This window comes from Lacerta agilis, chromosome 12 (assembly GCF_009819535.1).
Source record: "Lacerta agilis isolate rLacAgi1 chromosome 12, rLacAgi1.pri, whole genome shotgun sequence".
In the NCBI taxonomy this organism is placed as follows: domain Eukaryota; kingdom Metazoa; phylum Chordata; class Lepidosauria; order Squamata; family Lacertidae; genus Lacerta; species Lacerta agilis.
In genome coordinates, this window is record NC_046323.1 from 6,039,580 (window position 1) to 6,060,045 (window position 20,466).

Consider the following 20,466-nt stretch of genomic DNA (forward strand, 5'->3'; position numbering starts at 1 on the left):
GCGGCCTCCATTTTAAGCGTCGCTGCAAGGCCCCGGGCGGCGGGGAGGGAGGCTTGCCGGGCGACGTCGAGGCCCCGGCTGCTGCGGGGCGGCGGGCCTTGTTGTGACGCCGCGCTCCCGTGTCTCCCCGGCGAGGCTTGGGCCGGGTCTGGGCGGCGACGGAGATGGGCGCACGGGGCCTCTTGGCCGGCACTCGCGCACCGCTAAGGCGCTGCTCTCCCTCCTGAGCCTCGCTTCTTGCCTGACCGCCTTCTTGCCTTCCTCGTCGCCGCCCGGGCCGCTCGCCCCCCCCCCATGGAGACCCCCGCGGCGGGGGGGCCGCCCCCCGTCACGCTCATCATCAAAGCCCCCAACCAGAAGTACACCGACCAGACCATCCGCTGCTTCCTCGACTGGACCGTGGGCAGGCTCAAGGGACACCTCTCCAAGGTGTACCCCAGCAAGCCGGTGAGACCCCCCAACCACCAGACCTCTCCCCACCCAAAAAACAACCACCCCAGTCCCCTTGAGCACAGGCAGCACTCTTTTCCCCACACAGCTCCTCCTTTCCGTGTCCAAGTTGCCAGCCTTTCGAAATACACAGTACTGTTTTACAACCCGGGTGGGGCTGTGTGCTCAAAATGCGTTTTTACGCAGAGGGAAAGGAGAGCAGTTGTCGATTAATGACCCCCCCCCCTCCCGACTCCGGGTGAGAGTGGCTTGGAAATGGAACCACAATCCCTCCTCGGCTTTGTTTTCTGGAGCTGCTGTTTTTTTTTTTTTAAAGCAGCAAGCTCGAGGCTGTGGAAAGCTTTTGTCTCCCCACGTCTCCTTGGGTGCGTGGAGAGGCGTCCCTAGCTGGTTTTCTCTGGTACTGTAAAGGCATAGTAAAGGAGGAGGAGGAAAAGGAAAAGGAAAAGGGGAAAGCCCAAGGGGTGCCCTTGCTGGACAACACAGCCGCTTCTCGTCTGTCCCTAAGTTGTAATGCTGCTTTTCTAGACACCGTGGGAGAGACACTTTCAAGCCCTTATGCTGGGCGTTGGCACCCTGGCCAACAAACCGGGCCTTCTCCTTCTCTCTTGCAGTGCTGAAAAACCCCACTTCTCCAAAATATGCTTCCATAAGCTAGCAAGATTGCCTTCCTTGGCCTGGCATCCCGTGCTCAGCCACTAGTTGCTGGCCCTTCTCTGAATTTTTCTGAGACCAAATGGTTCCCCGTTGATCAGGTGGCACTCAAGCGTCCTCCTTCCTTGCCTGTCCTTTTTCTTCAGTACCGAAGTTACAGGTTTTTCAGTTACTCCTGAAAGTTCCTGCCTTGATTTGGCATCCTCCCGAGCAGCAGCAGTGCTCTCAGCACGCTTCCCTTCCCTTCCCTTCCCACCATCTTTCCTATAGAAACATATTTCAGCAAACAATACATACAGTGAAGGTCGCCTTGCATATTGTTTAGGTGTATTTTTAAGAAGTTTTAAGCTGGACACCTAAAAATGTAAAGTGGTGAATGCAATAAATGTATGTTTTGTGTATGTATATTGTATAGGCTTTCTCAGCAGGAAGCTGAGATTGGTTGCACCTCGAGCTGAATGTATACTGGTAGTTGTACAAAATGGCCCCAAAATGCCTGCATATTCATGTCCTTACACTTTTGGTTAACTGGTGATATCCCTCTGAGCATCCTGGTTGTTGGGGGGAAAATGAAGGGCAAACTTTGAAGATTCCAAGGACAACTTGAAAAATAAGACAAAAGCAGGGAAAGTGTGCTAAAGTGGAGGGGAAAACAAAACTTTTTAGAACCCCAGGGATTCCTATTGCCCAAAGTCCAGGTAAATTATCCATATTCTGGCTTCATTCATTGACTAAAAGAACTGATAGATAGGAGCAGACAGGCCAGCTCCTTTCATAGAAATTTCTTCAAAGGCTGTCTGCACATTTTGCTTCATAACTTTCTTTCTAGATGGGCCGAAGTCTGACTTAAAAAATAAAATGAAATGAAAGCTCTGAATCTGTTTGCCAGGTACCTCAGCAGTAGGTCTTGCTCCAATGTACCGTAAGTGTGCAAGGCATTGCAACCTTCATTTTCTCATCCAGGATCTACCCACCCCACTCTTTGCACCATGATCTGCTAATCTGTGCGAGTGCAGGCAATATTTCCTTCCAGTGGCATCCTCCTGTTTCTTATGACACAGGGCGAGATTTTCAGGGACTTGCAGTGAAAGTAGCAACAAAATAAAAAATTCTTTCTAGTAGCACCTTAGAGACCAACTAAGTTTGTTCTTGGTATGAGCTTTCGTGTGCATGCATGAGCCGCATGAACAAACTTAGTTGGTCTCTAAGGTGCTACTGGAAATAATTTTTTATTTTGTTTTGACTGGCAGACCAACAAGGCTACCCACCTGTAAGTGAAAGTAGCGTTTGCATAACTGGATCCTAACCCTGATGTGCATTACTGAAGAGTAAATCCATATAAAACAACTTAAATATCCCTCTTTCGGAAATACTCCTTGATACAAGGCTCACTGCTCTGTCATCACCTTTTTGGGTGGAAATCAGGATGTCTTCAATCTAATTGACTTCAATCTATTGACTTAATTTTCTATCAAAAGTATCAGCAGATGCAATCAGAGAAAAACTCGCATTCATAGAAAGCATTCATAACTGCTACATCAGTTATGAGTAATGTTGTAGAAGCATGGGTGCATTTTCAACGGTGTGGGGAAACCGAAGGACACGATTTCCCTTTGTAACCTCACTGTGTTAGTAATCTCAATCTTAGCCACAAATCTTGCGCTCAAGGGAAGCTGCATTTATATCTATATTTAAAAATGTTTCTCCAGGTGCTTACCTTTAAATTTAGCAACAACTAACACATTAAAATGACAACATTTTAACAAAAGTACATTTATTATTGTTCCCTGACCTCAAAGGTTTTATTGGTGATGCGTTTGATAAAGGGAAGGAGAAGCTATTTTGAGAAACAAAATAGAAAATTCTTTCCAGTAGCACCTTAGAGACCAACTGAGTTTGTTCTTGGTATGAGCTTTCGTGTGCATGCACACTTCTTCAGATACCTTCCATTTCATGCGGCTCAATGTGGTGCCTTCCATAGTTCCAGTTACAGTATCTGAAGAAGTGTGCATGCACACGAAAGCTCATACCAAGAACAAACTCAGTTGGTCTCTAAGCTGCTACTGGAAAGAATTTTCTATTTTGTTTCGACTATGGCAGACCAACACGGCTACCCACCTGTAACTGGAACTATTTTGAGAAGTATAGGACATTAAGTATGTGCTATGACTAAAGGTGAAAGTGTGCTTAGTTCTGTATAACATGTGGAAACTGGAATTCTAAAAATAAGTTATGTGCATCTCAAATGTTAACAATCAGCAACAAGAATTTAAGATAAGTCTTCATATGCAATTGTTTCCACGTCTAAATCAGTACGGTTGGGGGGTGGAAATATGAATTCTCCATTTGTCCCATCTCTTAGTCTACGAAGGACCAGAGGCTGGTGTATTCTGGCAGGTTGCTTCCCGATCACCTTCAGCTGAAAGATATTCTCAGAAAAGTAAGCTTTACTTTCACAACTTGCATTTACGTACAATCGCTACTTGTAAAAATTAAACGAATGCTGTACAAAATTCTGTTAAACTGCGTAGTGACTACTGCTGTGGGCGAGAGTTGCAATTCAAATATTGTACAATTCGTATAGGAAAGCGGGTGCAACATGATTTGATTAACTACATAAGCAAAAGAATTACTGCAGTATATATATTATTTTATTACACTGATATTAGTCGCTGGCTACTGAGCTTGCAGGTAAAGGCCACCTTAGAAATGTTCCTCTGACTACTCACCAGAGCAGAGGGGCATGAATTGCTGGCTCTTGCCACCAATACTTAAGTTAATTGGAATGGGTAATAATGCCAAGGGAGAAGGACGTAATGTCCTAACTGGTGTACAGGTATTCATGCCGAGCATTTAAAGGTAAGATCTTGCTGTCCCACTGTCTTTGCAATATTTCTGGATACGTGTAAGTTCAACGTGCACATGACACATCATCATTACCACTGAGATTTATATCTTCCAAAGCAGTCCAGTTTAAATGCTGTCATTCTGCAGATGTGAAATGAATATGCTAAAGCTACTTTTTCCAGGTTCTATCTGATCATGAGACAGTATGAAAATACTGAAAGGTGTCCTCATAGCATAGAGATACTCAGATTGCTGCAGGTAGCAATTAGGACACACACTCCAGATGGAAAAGTCAAAATATTGTGGATAAATAAGTGAAAATCTCCAAGGTGACTCATTGCTCAAAAAGGAAGCTTGAGCATGTGTTGAGGCCCATAATAATGACTAGGTAGGAAAAAACTAACTTGATACTTAAGTTGATTTACTTTGACTTAAAATTCCAACAGGATGCAAGAAAACCGTGACTCCCCTTTTTGCATTAAATACCTTCTGATTTAACTCTCAATTGAATAAAAACCGGAACATATTGCAAGACGCAGGTGTGACTTACTGTACTAGAATAAAATTCAAGCTCTTTTTATTTGCTTTCTTATGAATCCAAGTAATTTGCTGTAGTGTCTGATGAATGTGATTCACCTTGCACACCTGCAGGCTCTCTGTTGGCACCTTTGGCCCAGCTATGAGCACATCAGGCAATTTTCATTTCCATAGCTGATACACAGCGGAGTCCTTGTTTATGAACCTGGAGTTACTTAGCGATAGGAATAATAGTTCACATTTATGCAGGACGCTGTGAATTTTCAAAGCATTTTACATACATTAGTCGTAAATGTATGTCTGTGTAAGGAATATAATATCTGTGTAAGGAAGGTACGTCAGTGACTTTCTCCAGGTATAAACTCTGATTCACATGTGGTGGACATGCAAGAAAATTAAGGAATTTTGGAATGTAATCTATGATGAGCTTAAAAAAATGATTAAGGTATCTTTTACAAAAACAAACAAACCCGGGAGGCTTTTCTCCTAGGGATACTTGGCCCAGACATACAAAAAATTGCGAGAGAAATAGTCTTGTACACCATTGTAGCAGCAAGAATACTAATCGCAATGAATTGGAAAGGAGAGAAAACCCCAACAAAGCTGAAGTGGCAAAGTAAATTGATGGAGTTTGCCAAATTGGCAAAAATGACAGAAAAACTGAGAGGCAACACCGAGCAAATATTTATTTGTAAATGGGACATGTATTAAAAAATATCTTAAAGATTACTGTAATAATATAAAGTCAGTGGCAGGACTTGCATGACTTCTGTGTTATGAAGGACAATTATAAGAGAATATGTTATTGATGATTAAAAGGAAAATGGAGATTAATAGTGCACCAGATAAAATAAGCAGTAAATACATGATAGGGTGGTGGGAAGTTGTTGGGAACGCAATAAGAGTGTACAGTGAGCAAATATTGTTATTTTCTTTTAGTAATTTTGTTTTGACCACATATACATTTGTTTGTTATGACTTTTTAACCTTAATAAAGCATTAAAAAACAGGGAAAAAACCCCTCTGGTTCATTATAATAGTTTGTAATTAATCAGTGCCTATAGGAGAAAAATACATTTATGTCTTATAGACAGTGTGTTCAAACTTTTTATTTCTGAATGGCTAGCCTTCCTTGAAAACTAGCAGTTTTCTTGATGAGAAGATTGAAATAGGATCTTCTGCTAAAATTCAGGGGAGTGTTGACCATGTTCTATGCACACACTCAATTTGTGGGTAAGAGGTCTTCCCAATTTTCGTGTGCAGGTGTACCCTGGAGCACATTCCTCCTGAAATGCACAGGGATTCTGTTGAACACGTTCAGAAGTTTGATCACAGACTAATCAATATTGATTGAGGTCGGGGATTCCCTGTGGATAGAAGGTTTGAATTCCACTGCAGGATGAGTTTCCATAAGCTTTGTAACTTGCAGTGGTTTGTTCTCTGGGAGTTTTTTAGCTGGAATTCCTGTGGGATAGACAGACGTGCCTTGCTACAAATGCAGGTATTGATTCTGAAAGAACAGCTCGGCTGAGTGATTTCCTTGGCCTTTGATTTTGAAAATGTAACTTACCTATAGTTTGATAAATAAGCTTTTCTTTGGTGAAATGATTCACCCGTCTGTCACCAGAGGAAGGGCAACATTTTGGGAGGAAGTTCATAAGTTTTAATTAGAAAATTGGATTCTGAACGGAAGGACTGGCTATGGTAAAAAGTGTCACTCTGCAACAAAAATCTTAGTATAAGACTTCTCTAATATATATTTTTCCAATAGATATTCTGAAATATATTTTGTTCTTCAAATAACAGTGTAAAATATTTACTTGCATCTGAACCATTCAACTGTAATGTGTATATACCAATTATGTATTTAAAAATTGCCTAATTTTTCACTTTTTAATTTTAGCAAGATGAGTATCATATGGTTCATCTAGTATGTTCTTCACGGACACCCCCAAATTCTCCAAAGCCTGATGCCCTTAGGGAAAACAATGGATCATTACCACCTAGCAACAGCTCGGTGAGTTGGCTTTGTGTAAGGTACAATCATTAAAGCACAATGCTGTTTTACTATAACAAAATCCTGACAGGAATATGATGACAGCATGGCGGTGTTTCGGCTTGCAGCTTCATCTGTTTCAATTTTCAATTTTTTTTTTTTAAAGTATCAAAGTACTTGACTATGATCCCAAGAGGAAACAGGTCCTGGGGTGTATAATGGAACTGCAAAATCTCTAGACTACTCAAATTGTGGTAAAGGTAAAGGGACCCCTGACCGTTAGGTCCAGTCGCGGACGACTCTGGGGTTGCGGCGCAGATCTCGTATTACTGGCCGAGGGAGCCGGCGTAGAGCTTCCGGGTCATGTGGCCAGCATGACTAAGCCGCTTCTGGCGAACCAGAGCAATGCATGGAAACACCGTTTACCTTCCCGCCAGAGTGGTACCTATTTATCTACTTGCACTTTGACATGCTTTCGAACTGCTAGGTTGGCAGGAGCAGGGACTGAACAACGGGAGCTCACCCCGTTGCAGGGATTCGAACCGCCGACCTTCTGATCGCCCAGCCCTAGGCTCTGTGGTTTAACCCGCAGACAAACTTGTTATTTTTCATGCTGCTGTGTTTGGAGATCCTAGGTGTACTGACATTGCCGTGTCTACTCCCCTCCCTCCAAATAATTAGTGTTAATTGTCATCTTTTCACTCAGAATAGGAATAGAGACCCACTTTGCAGAATGCTGTTTCTTTCCCCCTCGCAAGTCTTTGTGATCTTTCCCCCTTAATAGCAAGAACTGCTTTAACACATGATGTTTTTCCTATGTGAGGAAAATTATCATTTAAAAAAGAATATGTTGCCCTTGCTAAGTAAGCAGGCTAGGATTTTTATTTAAAGGAAAACAAAACAACAAGTCACGGGGAATAATTGCAAACCTCGTGGTTCAGGTAAAGTGTAAGTAAAGTGTTTTGACTTCAGGTGTGAGCGGCAGCTTGTGTAATGTAAAATACTTGTTTTTGCAAAGTTTCGGGGACCAAACTATTCAGCATAAAACAAAATCCTTTCTACATCTGATGGAAATTATCGTTTGCATTTTTTTTTAAAAAAAGAGTTCGGAACATTCAGGATCGACGACTCCTTCGCCGTCTCAAGAATCTTTACATACAGCTGGCTCTGATGGTGTGAGACATCGCAACCTGACCCAAGCACAGAGCAATCCAGTGCAGAGCCACCCGTTCCCTTATATAATGCAAGGGTAAGTAAAATGCTGAAGGGCTTATTGCAAGAGCTTTGTTCACGCATTCTGACTCCAGCTACAAAAGCTGAGGCTGTTGAACAGATTCTTGGGCCGGAGTATTGTTCACGGGGGCTTGAGTAGAGTTGTTGCTGTCGCTGATATTATTGTTGCATCGTTAGTTTTAGATCTTACGATTTATGTGGAAATTGTTTTGTACTTTTTTGATGTGTTTTATTTATTGTTTATGGCTTCTGTTATGTTTGTAATTACCGTATTTTTCGCTCCATAGGACGCTCCGGACCATAGGGCGCACCTCATTTTTAGAGGAGGAAACAAGAAAATATTTTTTCTGGTTTTTCTCCTCTAAAACCCATGTTTGTGTTTTTTTGGAGAATCAGCTCAAAGTTTTGCAGCTTTTTTTGCAAAGGGAAAAGCCCTGCTTTTTTGAGGATCAGTTCAGATTTGTGCAGCTTTTGCAAAGGGGAAAAAGCATTGCTTACAAACCAGTAAGCACCAGTACAGACCAGTAAGCACCAGCAGGTAATAGGAAGCAAGAGGAAAGCAAACCAGTACAAACCAGTAAGCACCAGTACAAACCAGTACAGACCAGTAAGCACCAGCAAGTAATAGAAAGCAAGAGGAAAGCAAACCAGTACAAACCAGTAAGCACCAGTAGGTAATAGGAAGCAAAAAGAAAGCAAACCAGTAAGCACCAGCAAGTAATAGAAAGCAAGAGGAAAAGTAAAATAAAGCCCCAAATGGCTGAAAAACTCAATTTCCCAGGATCCTCAATTTCCCAGGATCCTACTCTGCAAGGGGCCTGGGCGGGGCAGGAAGGGAGCTAGCTCTCTTATCTCCCTCCCTGATCTCCTGCAATCAGCTGTTGAGCGGGTTCTTTTCAACGCTCTCTTTCCCTCTTGTTAGCCTTTAGCTCTTTCTAAAACAGAAAAAGCAGGCTCTGCCTTTCCTCCCTAGGCAATTTGGCTCCAGGGACCATGCATTCGCTCCATAAGACGCACAGACATTTCCCCTTACTTTTTAGGAGGAAAAAAGTGCGTCTTATGGAGCAAAAAATACTGTATGTAAGTTTTGTCATGTTGTAAGACGCCTTGAGCATAGTTTCAACAGATAAAATGATGATGATGATTCATTTCTTGCAAGGTGTAGTGTAGTGTAGTGGTTAAGAGCAGTAGACTTGTAATCTGGTGAACCGGGTTCGCATCCCCACTCCTCCACATGCAGCTGCTGGGTGACCTTGGGCTAGTCACACTTCCTTGAAGTCTCTCAGCCCCACTCACCTCACAGAGTGTTTGTTGTGGGGGAGGAAGGGAAAGGAGATTGTGAGCCGCTTTGAGACTCCTTCGGGTAGTGATAAAGCGGGATATCAAATTCAAACTCTTCTTCTAATAACAATATTGCAAGCTTACGTTTGGCTGAAATGTTAAAAGTCCTGCGGACACTAACCAGGTTGGAGGAAAAGGCAACGGATTTCTCCTTGCAAAACAAACCAGCTTCCATTTATTGTATTTGCTTAGTGAATTTATTTCATAAAATTTATACGCCGCTCGATGGTAGAAAGCAACCCCAGAGCAGTTTACAAAACAAGTAATCAGTACACGTAAGGGCTCTTACAAAATTTCTGTGCGTGAGTAACTTGTATGTCCCCACCACCAAGTGTAGAATGATTAACTTTAAGGTTGCCAATGATGCTCTTTGTCATTGCTGTGTTGAGCAATTTCCTAAGCCTCTGGTACTTTTATCATCGCTTTCATCAGCATCTGATAGGCCTTTCCTCCAAGATTAATCTGTTGCATAGCAGTTTATGGAATACATCTGCAAATGCCGTACATCAAAAGACGATGCCTTCAGTGGTTGTTTTTCACTTGTTCTGTTCCAGGCTGACGAAAGTGAGAGACAAAAAAATGTGCTCACTTCTTAGAGAGGGAAACTGGTCAGGGTCACAGTTGAGGTTTTTCTCTTCCCCCGGCTTCCATAGTTCATTAAAATAATAATTCAAGGCAACACTTTTTGCTCCCGCATCATTTTTATTTCCAAAGAGTTTTGAGGGAGGGATTATTGGGTGACACATTGTTTTTTGAGAAAAAAATAGTGTTGAAGATAGTTGGCAGCTGTATTTACTGCAATAAAGTAGAAAGGTTGCAAGGACTCAGGCCAGGACGGCAATAAACAATGGTTTTCTCTATTTTTGTTGTTGAAAGTATAAAACAAATTCCAGTTACAACGATTGTTAACTCCAGGACAAGGCCCTGTTTCGTTTATTCTTCATCAGCTATCGTTTCTTAGTTTTATGGTCAAAGTGTACCAAGTGTGTACGAAACAGGGCCACATTTTATTTTAAAAGTAATTTCTGCTTGTAATAATTGTTTGGATACACTATTTTTTTAATATGCTAGTAGTGATAATTTTATGTCCATTAAAATTGTCCATAGTTATGTTTTATGTTTCTAATGTAACAGAATGACTTTCAATCTGGAAAAGAAACAAAGAAGTGCTAATGTAGCATTTTTTTCAATTTTTCCGAAAACTTCCATTTTTTCCGGGGGGGGGGAACGGGGGGAAACTGGGTTTTTTCCGAGTTTCAAAATTTCTGGAAATTTTACATCTCTACGACTGTATAAGATTGCACTGTTATCCTGCTTTTTTGTTTAAACAAAAGGTCAAAAATACCTGAACGTTCTAAATGTGAAAAAATGGGTTAATTTACTTCTGTACAAATTATGACTATTTAGACTACCAATCAGATAAACTTACTTTCGATCTCATTGGGGGGACTTTTCTATCTAGAAACTTCCAGTTGTTTCTGGAAAATCCTCATATAGGTGATGTTGAAAAGTGCCCTTGCCAAATACAAACCTTTAATTTCACAACGGCTTTCCTGTCTTTCAAAAGGCTATATACCTCTGCAGCCTGGAGGTTTGGGCTTATGCAACTCTGGTTGCAAACCAGTCTGTTTTATCGCAACAAACAATGAGTATTCTTGTTCAGGAACAAGATGCAAAACTGATTGCTTGATTAAAATCTATCTACTCTGGTCAACTCCACCTGTAGTGTATTAAATTCACACATAAATGTGTATTGAAGCCCACAAAATCTACTCTTTTGCACTCTTGTCGCCTAATACTGATAGCTTGTTTCGCTTTAAATGCTTTCGTAAGGAAACAGTCAAAGTATTCTCCGCAAGGAAAAAATATTTTAAGTAGAGGCACATGTGGCATAATGGAGACCAATCAGATTATTCTCCCAACAATTTTATTTTATTGTACATCAGAATTTCTAGTATTCTCCCCACTTCTCCCATCTCCTTAGTCTTGAAAGTGTACTGTATTGTGAATTAGTAAGGTCTCTTGTGGCATCTTGCAGCCAATTTTCTTTCTAAGATAGGAATTGTTGTATGATGCAATACAGTTGCATCAACTGCTAACACTGTAAATACTTGTTGCCCTTAAAGATAAGATGGGGCATTTCTGTTCTTGTAAGATTCTCTTTAATGCACGTGAACGGCTGGCGGTTTTATATCACGCCAGCTTCTTCTAAAATCACTTTTGTTCTTGACCCTGCTGACTGAACGCTCTGCTTCGCAAATGCTGTAGTTGTAACATGTTATCACACATTTGGTGTGAGGTAGCACACAGTGCTTGTTCCTAAATATTATATGAGTATATTGGGTCTACTGTAAAGTGTTATGTCCTGGTAGATGATACCAAAGTGTGATCTTCTGCCTTAATGACAGTGAAAATCTCTCTCTCTCTCTCTCTCTCCCACCTCCCTCTCTTTCTCTCTCTCTCCCTCCTCCCTCTCTCTCTCTCTCTCTCTCTCTCTCCCTCCTCCCTCCCCCCTCTCTCCCTCCTTCCCTCCCTTTCTCCCTCTCTCCCTCCCTCCCTCTCTCTCTTTCTCTCTCTCCCTTCCTCCCCCTCTCTCTTCCTCCCTCTCTCCCTCTCTCCCTTCCTCCTTCCCTCCCTCTCTCTCTCCCTCCCTCTCTCTCTCTCTCCCTCCCTCCCTTTCTCCCTCTCCCTCCCTCCCTCTCTCTCTTTCTCTCTCTCCCTTCCTCCCCCTCTCTCTTCCTCCCTCTCTCCCTCTCTCCCTTCCTCCTTCCCTCCCTCTCTCCCTCTCTCTCTCCATCCCTCCCTCCCTTCCTCCCCCCTCTCTCTCCCTCCCTCTCTCCCTTCCTCCTTCCTTCCCTCTCTCTCTCCCTCCCCCCTCTCTCCCCCCCCCCTCTCACACACATAAAAAACCTGCCAGGGTCTAAATCAGGCTCCCTCAACCTCGCCCCTCCAGATGTTCTGAGACTACAATTCCCATCATCCCTGACCACTGGTCCTGCTAGCTAAGGATCATGGGAGTTGTAGGCCAAAAACATCTGGAGGGCTGAGGTTGAGGAAGCCTAGTCTAAATTAACAAGGAGGATAACTCTTTTGGTTGTTGCTGATTACGCCTCTAGGAGGCCTGCAGTTGGGGGGGGGGCTGTGTTGAATTTCCTATAGTACTAGATTTCTGCATGCTTGCAAAATACTGAATTAAATTTAGTAAGGAAATGGAATTTTAAGGAAAACGTGCACAGTAAAGTATGGCAGGTGAAACACACAATACCCGATTCCTGATTTAGCGACCTAAAAGCAGACGGTCATCTCCTCTTGTCTTTGTGGGGAGACGTGTTCTATGGATATTCCGTTGATATTCCGACTGCGTACGTACAGCCCGGCATGTAATTTGCTTTGATTGTCTGCAGCAATGTAGGAAACCAGTTCCCTGGACAAGGAGTGCCGGCGGCATTTCCTGTGTACCCTGCCTTCAGCCCACTGCAGATTATCTGGTGGCAACAGATGTACGCCCGCCAGTATTACATGCAATAGTAAGTAGAAACGGTGGCGTTCTTTAAATTAGTATCGAGACAGCAGAGTGGCAGTTAAGACACAGAGACGAGACTGCAGCTTTGTTATTCTTGAGTAGGCACTTGCTTGAAGCTGCCCTAGTGCGCCCCCAGAAACACATTTCAGGTGAGTGCCAACATTACCTTCCCTGGGCTTCGGTAAACTAAATCTGATGTGATTTTCCTCAAAACATCCACCACAATAATTTCTCCTTTGTGAGAAATGCTTACAAATGCAGCCTTACTTTTGTTTGGAGGCTGGCTTTGGTTCATGCTTTATATTGGAGAAAAAAATGAATATAAGTTTGTGGGATGTGATACAGAAGTAGCAGTCAAATACAACATTCCTTGTTTTCCTAGAGTGGACACGCAAGGGGATGTTTGGTCCAGCCATTCGGAACTTCCTGTTTCCTCCTGGGCTGGGACATACTTCCTTTGCATGTGACTGGAGGTGGGTGTGACCTTACCTGTGCAGGTAACCAAAGCACAAGGTACGCAGCACTCTCTCTCTCTCTTTGACTTCCTCCATCGTTGGAGCAACAGCTCTTTTTAGATGCCTTGTTGTCTTCCAACCAACAGAGGACACTAGGACTATCTCCATATGGCAGGCATGTCCAAAGTCCGTTTTGGGGGCCTAATCTGGCCCGGTGATCGGTTTAATCTGGCCCCTGTGGCAGTTTATTTCCTGGGGTAAAATCCTTAAAAAAGGTGAACAACTTTGGTTGGTCCTTTGGTCAGCCCTCACGGCCCTTCACTTTATCAAATCTGGCCCTCTTTGAAAAAGGTTTGTACACCACTGTTAAATGGGATAGCTCCACATATATATATTTTGTAACTAAGTCTGCCTTCAGGGATCCAACTGTGAACTGATGATGTTGTAAGTAAACTTCTTTTACTGACTTTAAATCAGATAGTTGTGTGTTCATTCTTTTGAGAGGGATAAAAGGGGGGCTTACCAGGAACATACAATTCAATGCTGCATTGTATGATAGTGAGAGGCTTAAACAAGCCTGCAACCAGCTACCTGCTATGTGTTGCAAGGGGAAGGCACTCTGCTAAGTAAAGTTAGGAAGGATATTAATAAACAATATATCCTCTCCTGCCTCCCGGAACATTCCCACAAAGTTGACTTGTATTATTGTTCCATGGTGAAGAGCATTCTTCGGACCTTGCCTTCCCATCCGTTGGCTTTCAGGATGAGCTCTGCCGGAAAGTGGCAGGCCGCCATGCCACACCACAGCTCTGTGTTGGCCTCTCTTTGTCATTTGCCACAAATTACATTGCTTTATGAATTCACCACAGTATTGAAGGGGAAGTGTAACCCATGCCAGGCTATGAATGCATTTGCCCCGGGTAGTTCAGCTGGTGATTGTGGAGGATGTGCATGCATAGATACCTAACGAAGGTTGTTCGGTTTGTTTGTTTTTTTACACTCCTCAACAGTCAAGCTGCAGTTTCAGCCCAGGCAACGCCCAGCACGGAATCGGACAGTCCCCCCGTTCTGCAGCCCCCAAACTCTGAGCGTGCTCCTGCCAATGAGCCCCCAGCAGCACCCAATGTAGCCCCACAGGAGAACAGGCCTGTCAATCAGAATGTGCAGATGAACGCTCAAGGAGGCCCAGTGATGAACGAGGAGGACTTCAACCGAGACTGGCTAGACTGGATGTATACGTTTTCCAGAGCGGCTATCCTCCTTAGCATTGTCTACTTCTATTCGTCCTTCAGTCGGTTTGTGATGGTGATGGGAGCCATGCTGCTGGTTTACCTGTGAGTAAATGCTGCTTATTGATACACAGCACTCTGGTCTGAATACAGAGCACTCCCCCAAGTACAGCATTTCGGCAATCAGTACTACAAATTGCGTAATGCAGATCAGTACAGAGAGCCAGTGTGGTGTAGTGGTTAAGAGCGGTAGACTTGTAATCTGGTGAACCGGGTTCGCGTCTCCACTCCTCCACATGCAGCTGCTGGGTGACCTTGGGCTAGTCACACTTCTCGGAAGTCTCTCAGCCCCACTCACCTCACAGAGTGTTTGTTGTGGGGGAGGGAGGGAAAGGAGAATGTGAGCTGCTTTGAGACTCCTTCGGGTAGTGAAAAGCAGGATATCAAATCCAAACTTTTCTTCTTCCTCTTCTACAGTGGTACCTCAGTTTATGAACTTAATCCGTTCTTAAACGGAAACCGTTCTTAAACTGAGGCGCACTTTCCCTTATGAGGCCTCCCGCCGCCAGTGCCCTTCCACTGTTTCGATTCCGTTTGTAGACGGAGGTAAAGCTTGCAAACCGGGACACTACTTCTGGTTTTGCGGAGTTCATAAACAGGACTGTTGTAAACCGAGGTACCACTGTATGGGTTTCCCTGTACATTGGTACCTCAGGTTAAGAACTTAATTCATTCTGGAGGTCCGTTCTTAACCTGAAACTGTTCTTAACCTGAGGTACCACTTTAGCTAATGGGGCCTTCTGCTGCCGCCGCACCACTGGCACACAATTTCTGTTCTCATCCTGAGGTAAAGTTCTTAACCCGAGGTACTATTTCTGGGTTAGCAGGGTCTGTAACCTGAAGCGTCTGTAACCCGAGGTACCACTGTATTGTGTAGCAGAGTTTGCCCAAGGGAGATGGTGACTTGCCCAGTCCATTCATGGCCAAAGTGAGATTTGAACCAGGGGCTTCCCAGCCCCTATTGCTTTCCTCTGCCCCGCCCCAAGTTCGACCATTAGCATAATCCGTGTAAATAATGGTCAAGGGTCTTCTTCTCAGTTACGTGATCAGAATCTGATGGAAAACTAATCATTTTAGAAGTTCGTTTCTATTAGTCTTTAAAATGCGCTAGAAAGAAATTAATTTAAAAATTGTACTTTAAGATAAATACTTAGCATGTGATATCTGTATGTTGTATGAGCTTGCCATTCTTAATTTCCAAAATTGATACTTACATGTCTAACAACGTGGGATCTTCAGGAGGCTGAGGCATATCACAGGAACTGAATTTTCTTACATTGTTTTCAAAGACCTATTTGAAACAGATGAAACAGCACATATAGTATCAGTGACTGAGCACCTGAAATTTTATTAATGCAAACTGAAGGGAGAATGAATCTTGAGTATTTCGAGCATTGCTTTCTGTGAACAGGGGGGATCCCTCAGGGCAGCGTTCTAGATCAACACAAATCAGTTGGGTAGGGACCCTGTTCACATGCACCTGAAGTTGTGTAGTGCGCTTGCACAACGGGGAGCAGAATTTATTCCTGATTTTGACAAACAGATATGCGCGCATTGGATTCTAACCATGCAGTATGTGGGCACGTGGTGGGTTATTTATACACGGAGAAAATGGGAGTTGATAGTGGCACTGTCAATGCTACGGTTACGTTTGCCCTGGTTTTCGTGTGCTCATCTGAATGAAAGTAGAAAATACCAGTGTATCTACGTTCTGTCCTATGAATTAACTTGAACCATATATTAAAGAAGCAACATCTGCTGCTGTGTTTCACACTCATTAATAAGCTTAAACCATTTTTAAGGGCAGAGGCGGAGCCTTAATTGCTCTACTGTCTATCATGATGTGCAGAGCTTTTCTGTAAAACCAGCTTGTCTGTAAATAATTTACTTTGGTGATAGCAAGAATATCCGAATGATTTAAACCATGGGTGTCAAACACAAGGCCCGCGGGCCGAATCCGGCCCGCCAGACCTCATCATGTGGCCCGTGTAGCCGCCGCAGGGGCGGAGGGAGGCTCTGCGCCGCCTGGGGCGGCAGCGCGGAGGAAGCACCCCCCTGGGGGCGGGGCGTTGTGATGTCACGACGCAATGTCAGGACTGAGTGCGCACGCGCAAAATGTCGCACGTGCGCACTCCGTCGCTGGGCTCCTGCTGCTGCTGCCGCTTCCGCAGTGACTTTGCGAGCCCTCTGAGTGAAAAAGCGGCTTGGGGGGGGGGGCTGCCGTGCGCGATCGGCAGCTGCCCCCAAACCGCCTTTTCATCCGGCGGGCTCGCAAAGTCGCTGCGGAAGCGGCAGCAGCAGCGGGGGCCCAGCGACAGAGTGCGCACGCGCAACATTATTACTTACATTATTACAAAAAACAGTCATAATTGAATGCAGTGACAATAATTTATGATAATAAAGAGTGGACACATAGTCCTACAGATACAACCGGCCCTTTGAGGGTGACCAAACTGCTGATGCAACCCCCGATGAATTTGAGTTTGACACCCCTGATTTAAACTGTGTGACACACAGGATCTGAGCCTTTCGTAACTTTCCCAAAACTTCTGCAAGCTTGCCTAGGTTATGCAGCTAGTTCCTCTTCCTATTTTACTGATTATTGCCATTTGATTTGGTCTGTTCCTTCTCTACAAATCAGGTTGAAGGAGCCTTCCAGTGGAGAGCTGTTCCATTGCCAACCTTCTGTTTGTTTTCTCAGGTTAGGCAGGTATGATTTCTAGTAACTTTGCACATGTGTATTGTAAAACAGACACCAAGCTGGATGGTTTCCATTCAGGCAAGAGGGACTCCAACAGCCTCCAGGGAACAACGAAGACCTGAATCACGATGGGCAAAACGTAAATAATGCTGGACTTGAGGAAATGGTACGTGGATTCATGTTTACTTTCCAAAAAATATATAGCTGGAGAGCGGTACTGTTGGCAGTTTTAAGATGTGCTGACAGCTCTTCCTTTTCATTAAGGTAATGAAATTTAATTAAGACTACCGTCCCATGTTCAAGTTAGGTTAAGCCTCTTTGAATGGTGGAACTTTATTAAGGTCTATAGGGATCAAATGGTTAAATTGCACTTTTCAGATACATCATGTTGACTGCTGTCGTTTTGTCAAATTTTACCAAATTATTATATCCGACTACATCATAGGATTCTGTTTTAAAATAAATTTTATTTTTGCATTTACATATACAAATGAATTGAATACATAAACATATAATCCCTTTTGACTCCCCCCATTGTGTATCTTAATGTAATGATTTCCTCCTCTGCATCTCTTTCATAACTCTCTTTTTATAAATCCTTTGTCAATCCACAGTTCAAATTTTTACTGCATGTTTTCTGCCAATCCTACCAGTGTATGTAATTGTTTACAATAGCTTTTTCAAACGAATTATAAACTTTCCCCATTCTTCATTAAAGAAGGACCTCCTCTTCCTGGTTTCTAATTCTTCCTTGCCACCTTGGCATAGTTCATCAGTTTTGTCTGCCACTCTTCTTTGGTCAGAGTTGTACCATCTCTTCCATTTCTGGGCTAACAAGAGTCCTACATCCTAGAATTCTGCATGTATAACACAGGCATAGGCACAGGGGCGTAGCAAGGGGGTGGGGGTGGGCGGTCCGCCCTGGGTTCCATAATGGAGGGAGTGACAAATTATCAAGGAACAATTCCCCCCCCCCTGAAAATGCCTGCTCCGAAGTCTTATCTTACTATACTAGGGATTATATAGCTATATATGAAATTTCATGCATATCGGTTAATATATTGACCCTCCTCCAACAAAATAGCTGTTTACTTGGCTGTTTTCCTATGTCGTGAAGGCTGAAATTTCAGTTCAGTGGAGCACTTACTGTTCCCAACCCTAACCCTGTGGAAAGCCATCTAATTAGACTTTAATTTGATTTTGAGATGTTTTTAGGAGGTAATTTAATTATTGTTTGATTTTATACCAATGTTATGTATCTGATGTTAGCCACCCTGAGCCCGACTTTGGCAGGGGAGGGTGGGATATAAAAAAGTTTATTATTATTATTACTTGTTATCATTCCTTTGTAAGAAAATATGAAATAACTTAAAACCATTTTTGCGGGGGGGGATCAATGGGGGGGTTGACAAGAAATTTTCCACACCGGGTACCACCTGACATTCCCATGTCTGGGGGGGGGGGGTTTGACAATTTTTTTTTGCCCCCGGGTACCAATTTACCTTGCTACGCCCCTGCCCCATTCTTCATTAAAGAAAGACCTCCTCTTCCTGGTTTCTAATTCTTTGGTCAGAGTTGTACCATCTCCTCCATTTCTCGGCTAACGAGTCCTACATCCTGGAATTCTGTATGTATAACGCAGGCATAGGCAAACTCGGCCCTCCAGATGTTTTGGGACTACAATTCCCATCATCCTTAGCTAACAGGACCATTGGTCAGGGATGATGGGAGTTGTAGTCTCAAAACATCTGGAGGGCCGAGTTTGCCTATGCCTGGTGTAACACGATTCCACCAGTGCAATCTATATCCCTCTGATTTAAAACACTTAAACCACTTGGGGGATTTGTTTTTTGCAAAGGAGCACCTTATGGACGACGGGATCGACGAAGACAGAGGCGAAGATGTCGTTGACGTCAACGCAGAGCCGCAGCATCCCGGCTTCATGGCTTCCGCCTGGTCCTTCATCACCACTTTCTTCACATCCCTCATCCCCGAAGGGCCTCCCCAGGTTGGCAACTAAGCCAAGCAGGAGCTGCCAGTAGCAGAGGAGAGATATGCTCAAAAGCGGAAGTTGACTCTGGGCAGGGGGTATTTTAAATACAGTGCAATTTCAAGATTTATAATGTAAACTTTCTGATCATGGTGTACAAAAAATGTGTATTTTTTTTCCCTCTCTCTCTCTCTCTCTCTCTCCGCTTTCTCATGCTGACGAATATTTTAAGCAGAAATGGACTACTAAATGCTTTTTAAAAGATTCTTTATGTAAAGAAGAACAAATGTAAAAACAAAAAAAAAATAGTCTTCCATGGGTTTTTTTTTTTGTTTCAATTGTGATAACACTTGAGGCGAGAAGCTTGTAGCTGGTGTGCGTTGTCGTCCCTTTAAAGAGTTGTTAAAATACAAATCTCGGGAGGAACTCTTTGGAAAGAAGACCCCTCACACAGTAAAACAGTACCTGTACAGGAATCATTGTGTATGTGGTTTTTAAAATTGCTTAAAGTAAATCTGCACCGTAGTTTTGAGTCGGAGGCAACCCAACTTTGCCAGGGGCGTGTATCCCCCCCCCTTCACTTCCTGCCACAAATGACATAGCAGCTCTTCAAAGGGAACAGACAGTGATTGAGTGCACTACAAACTGTTTAATACATGCTGTACTTTTTTAAAAAATATATGTACTGGGAAGCACAGAAACGTGTAATTAGTTTTTTAATTAAAAGACAAAGAAAAGCTACGGTGAAAAGAACACACATTCTTTTGAATTCTTCTGTATTCATCTATAACAGGGGTGGCCAACTCCCAAGAGACTGCGATCTACTTACAGAATTAAAATCTGGTGGTGATCTACCCCAATTTTTTGTGGCGGGGGGTGCTCAGGTCAAAGATGTGGAGCTTTTTTTTTTAGGGAGGAGGGAAGCCCCGTTTTTAAGGGTTTGGGGAGATAAAGAAGAAGAGCTGCACTGAGTAAACTCCCGTCGTCTGTTCTGCAGATCGTGCAAGAATGGAGGGCGAGGCGAGGGGGCAGGCCTGGATTCTATTTTACCATCGTGATCGACCGCGATCTACCAAAACCTCCCGGGGATCTACCAGTAGATCCCGATCAATCTCTTGGACATCCCTGATCTACAGGAACACAACTCAAGAGCCTGAATCTTGCGTGGCTGTTCAAAGGGAAGAGGCACATAGGTCTTCTCGGTCACCTCCCTCTGCTAAAAAACTTAACAGAGGATTTAGAACTTGTCTTTGTAGAATATAGGGAGTTTGGTTTTCTTCAGTTAAAAAAAGCAGGAGTCAAGTAACACCAAAGGATTTATAATCGGGGTTTGTTGTACTATGCGTAGCATGTAGAGAATCCCTTTTTTTTTTTGAATGGCATAATCTGTTAATCCGAATCATTCTTTCGGCGCACCCTAAACACAACATGTTTTAATGGTGGAGCGATA

The 20,466-nt window shown here is 43.3% G+C and overlaps 1 protein-coding gene across 1 annotated transcript; it reads left to right on the forward strand.

Moving 5' to 3' along the window:
* Positions 1-271: 271 nt before the first annotated feature.
* Positions 272-19,687, forward strand: HERPUD2 (HERPUD family member 2). The gene is made up of 8 exons (XM_033165587.1): positions 272-447; positions 3,467-3,544; positions 6,392-6,505; positions 7,588-7,733; positions 12,463-12,585; positions 14,047-14,370; positions 17,078-17,192; positions 18,885-19,687. The coding sequence occupies exons 1-8, from the start codon at positions 295-297 to the stop codon at positions 19,044-19,046; spliced, it is 1,215 nt and encodes a 404-aa protein (XP_033021478.1). The 5' UTR covers positions 272-294; the 3' UTR covers positions 19,047-19,687.
* Positions 19,688-20,466: the final 779 nt, after the last annotated feature.

Coding starts and splice junctions, on each gene's coding strand:
- HERPUD2 (XM_033165587.1), top strand. CDS start 295: ATGGAGACCCCCGCGGCGGGGGGGCCGCCCCCCGTCACGCTCATCATC. Junction 3,545..6,391: donor TGAAAGATATTCTCAGAAAA/GTAAGCTTTACT, acceptor TTTTAATTTTAG/CAAGATGAGTATCATATGGT. Junction 12,586..14,046: donor CGCCAGTATTACATGCAATA/GTAAGTAGAAAC, acceptor ACTCCTCAACAG/TCAAGCTGCAGTTTCAGCCC.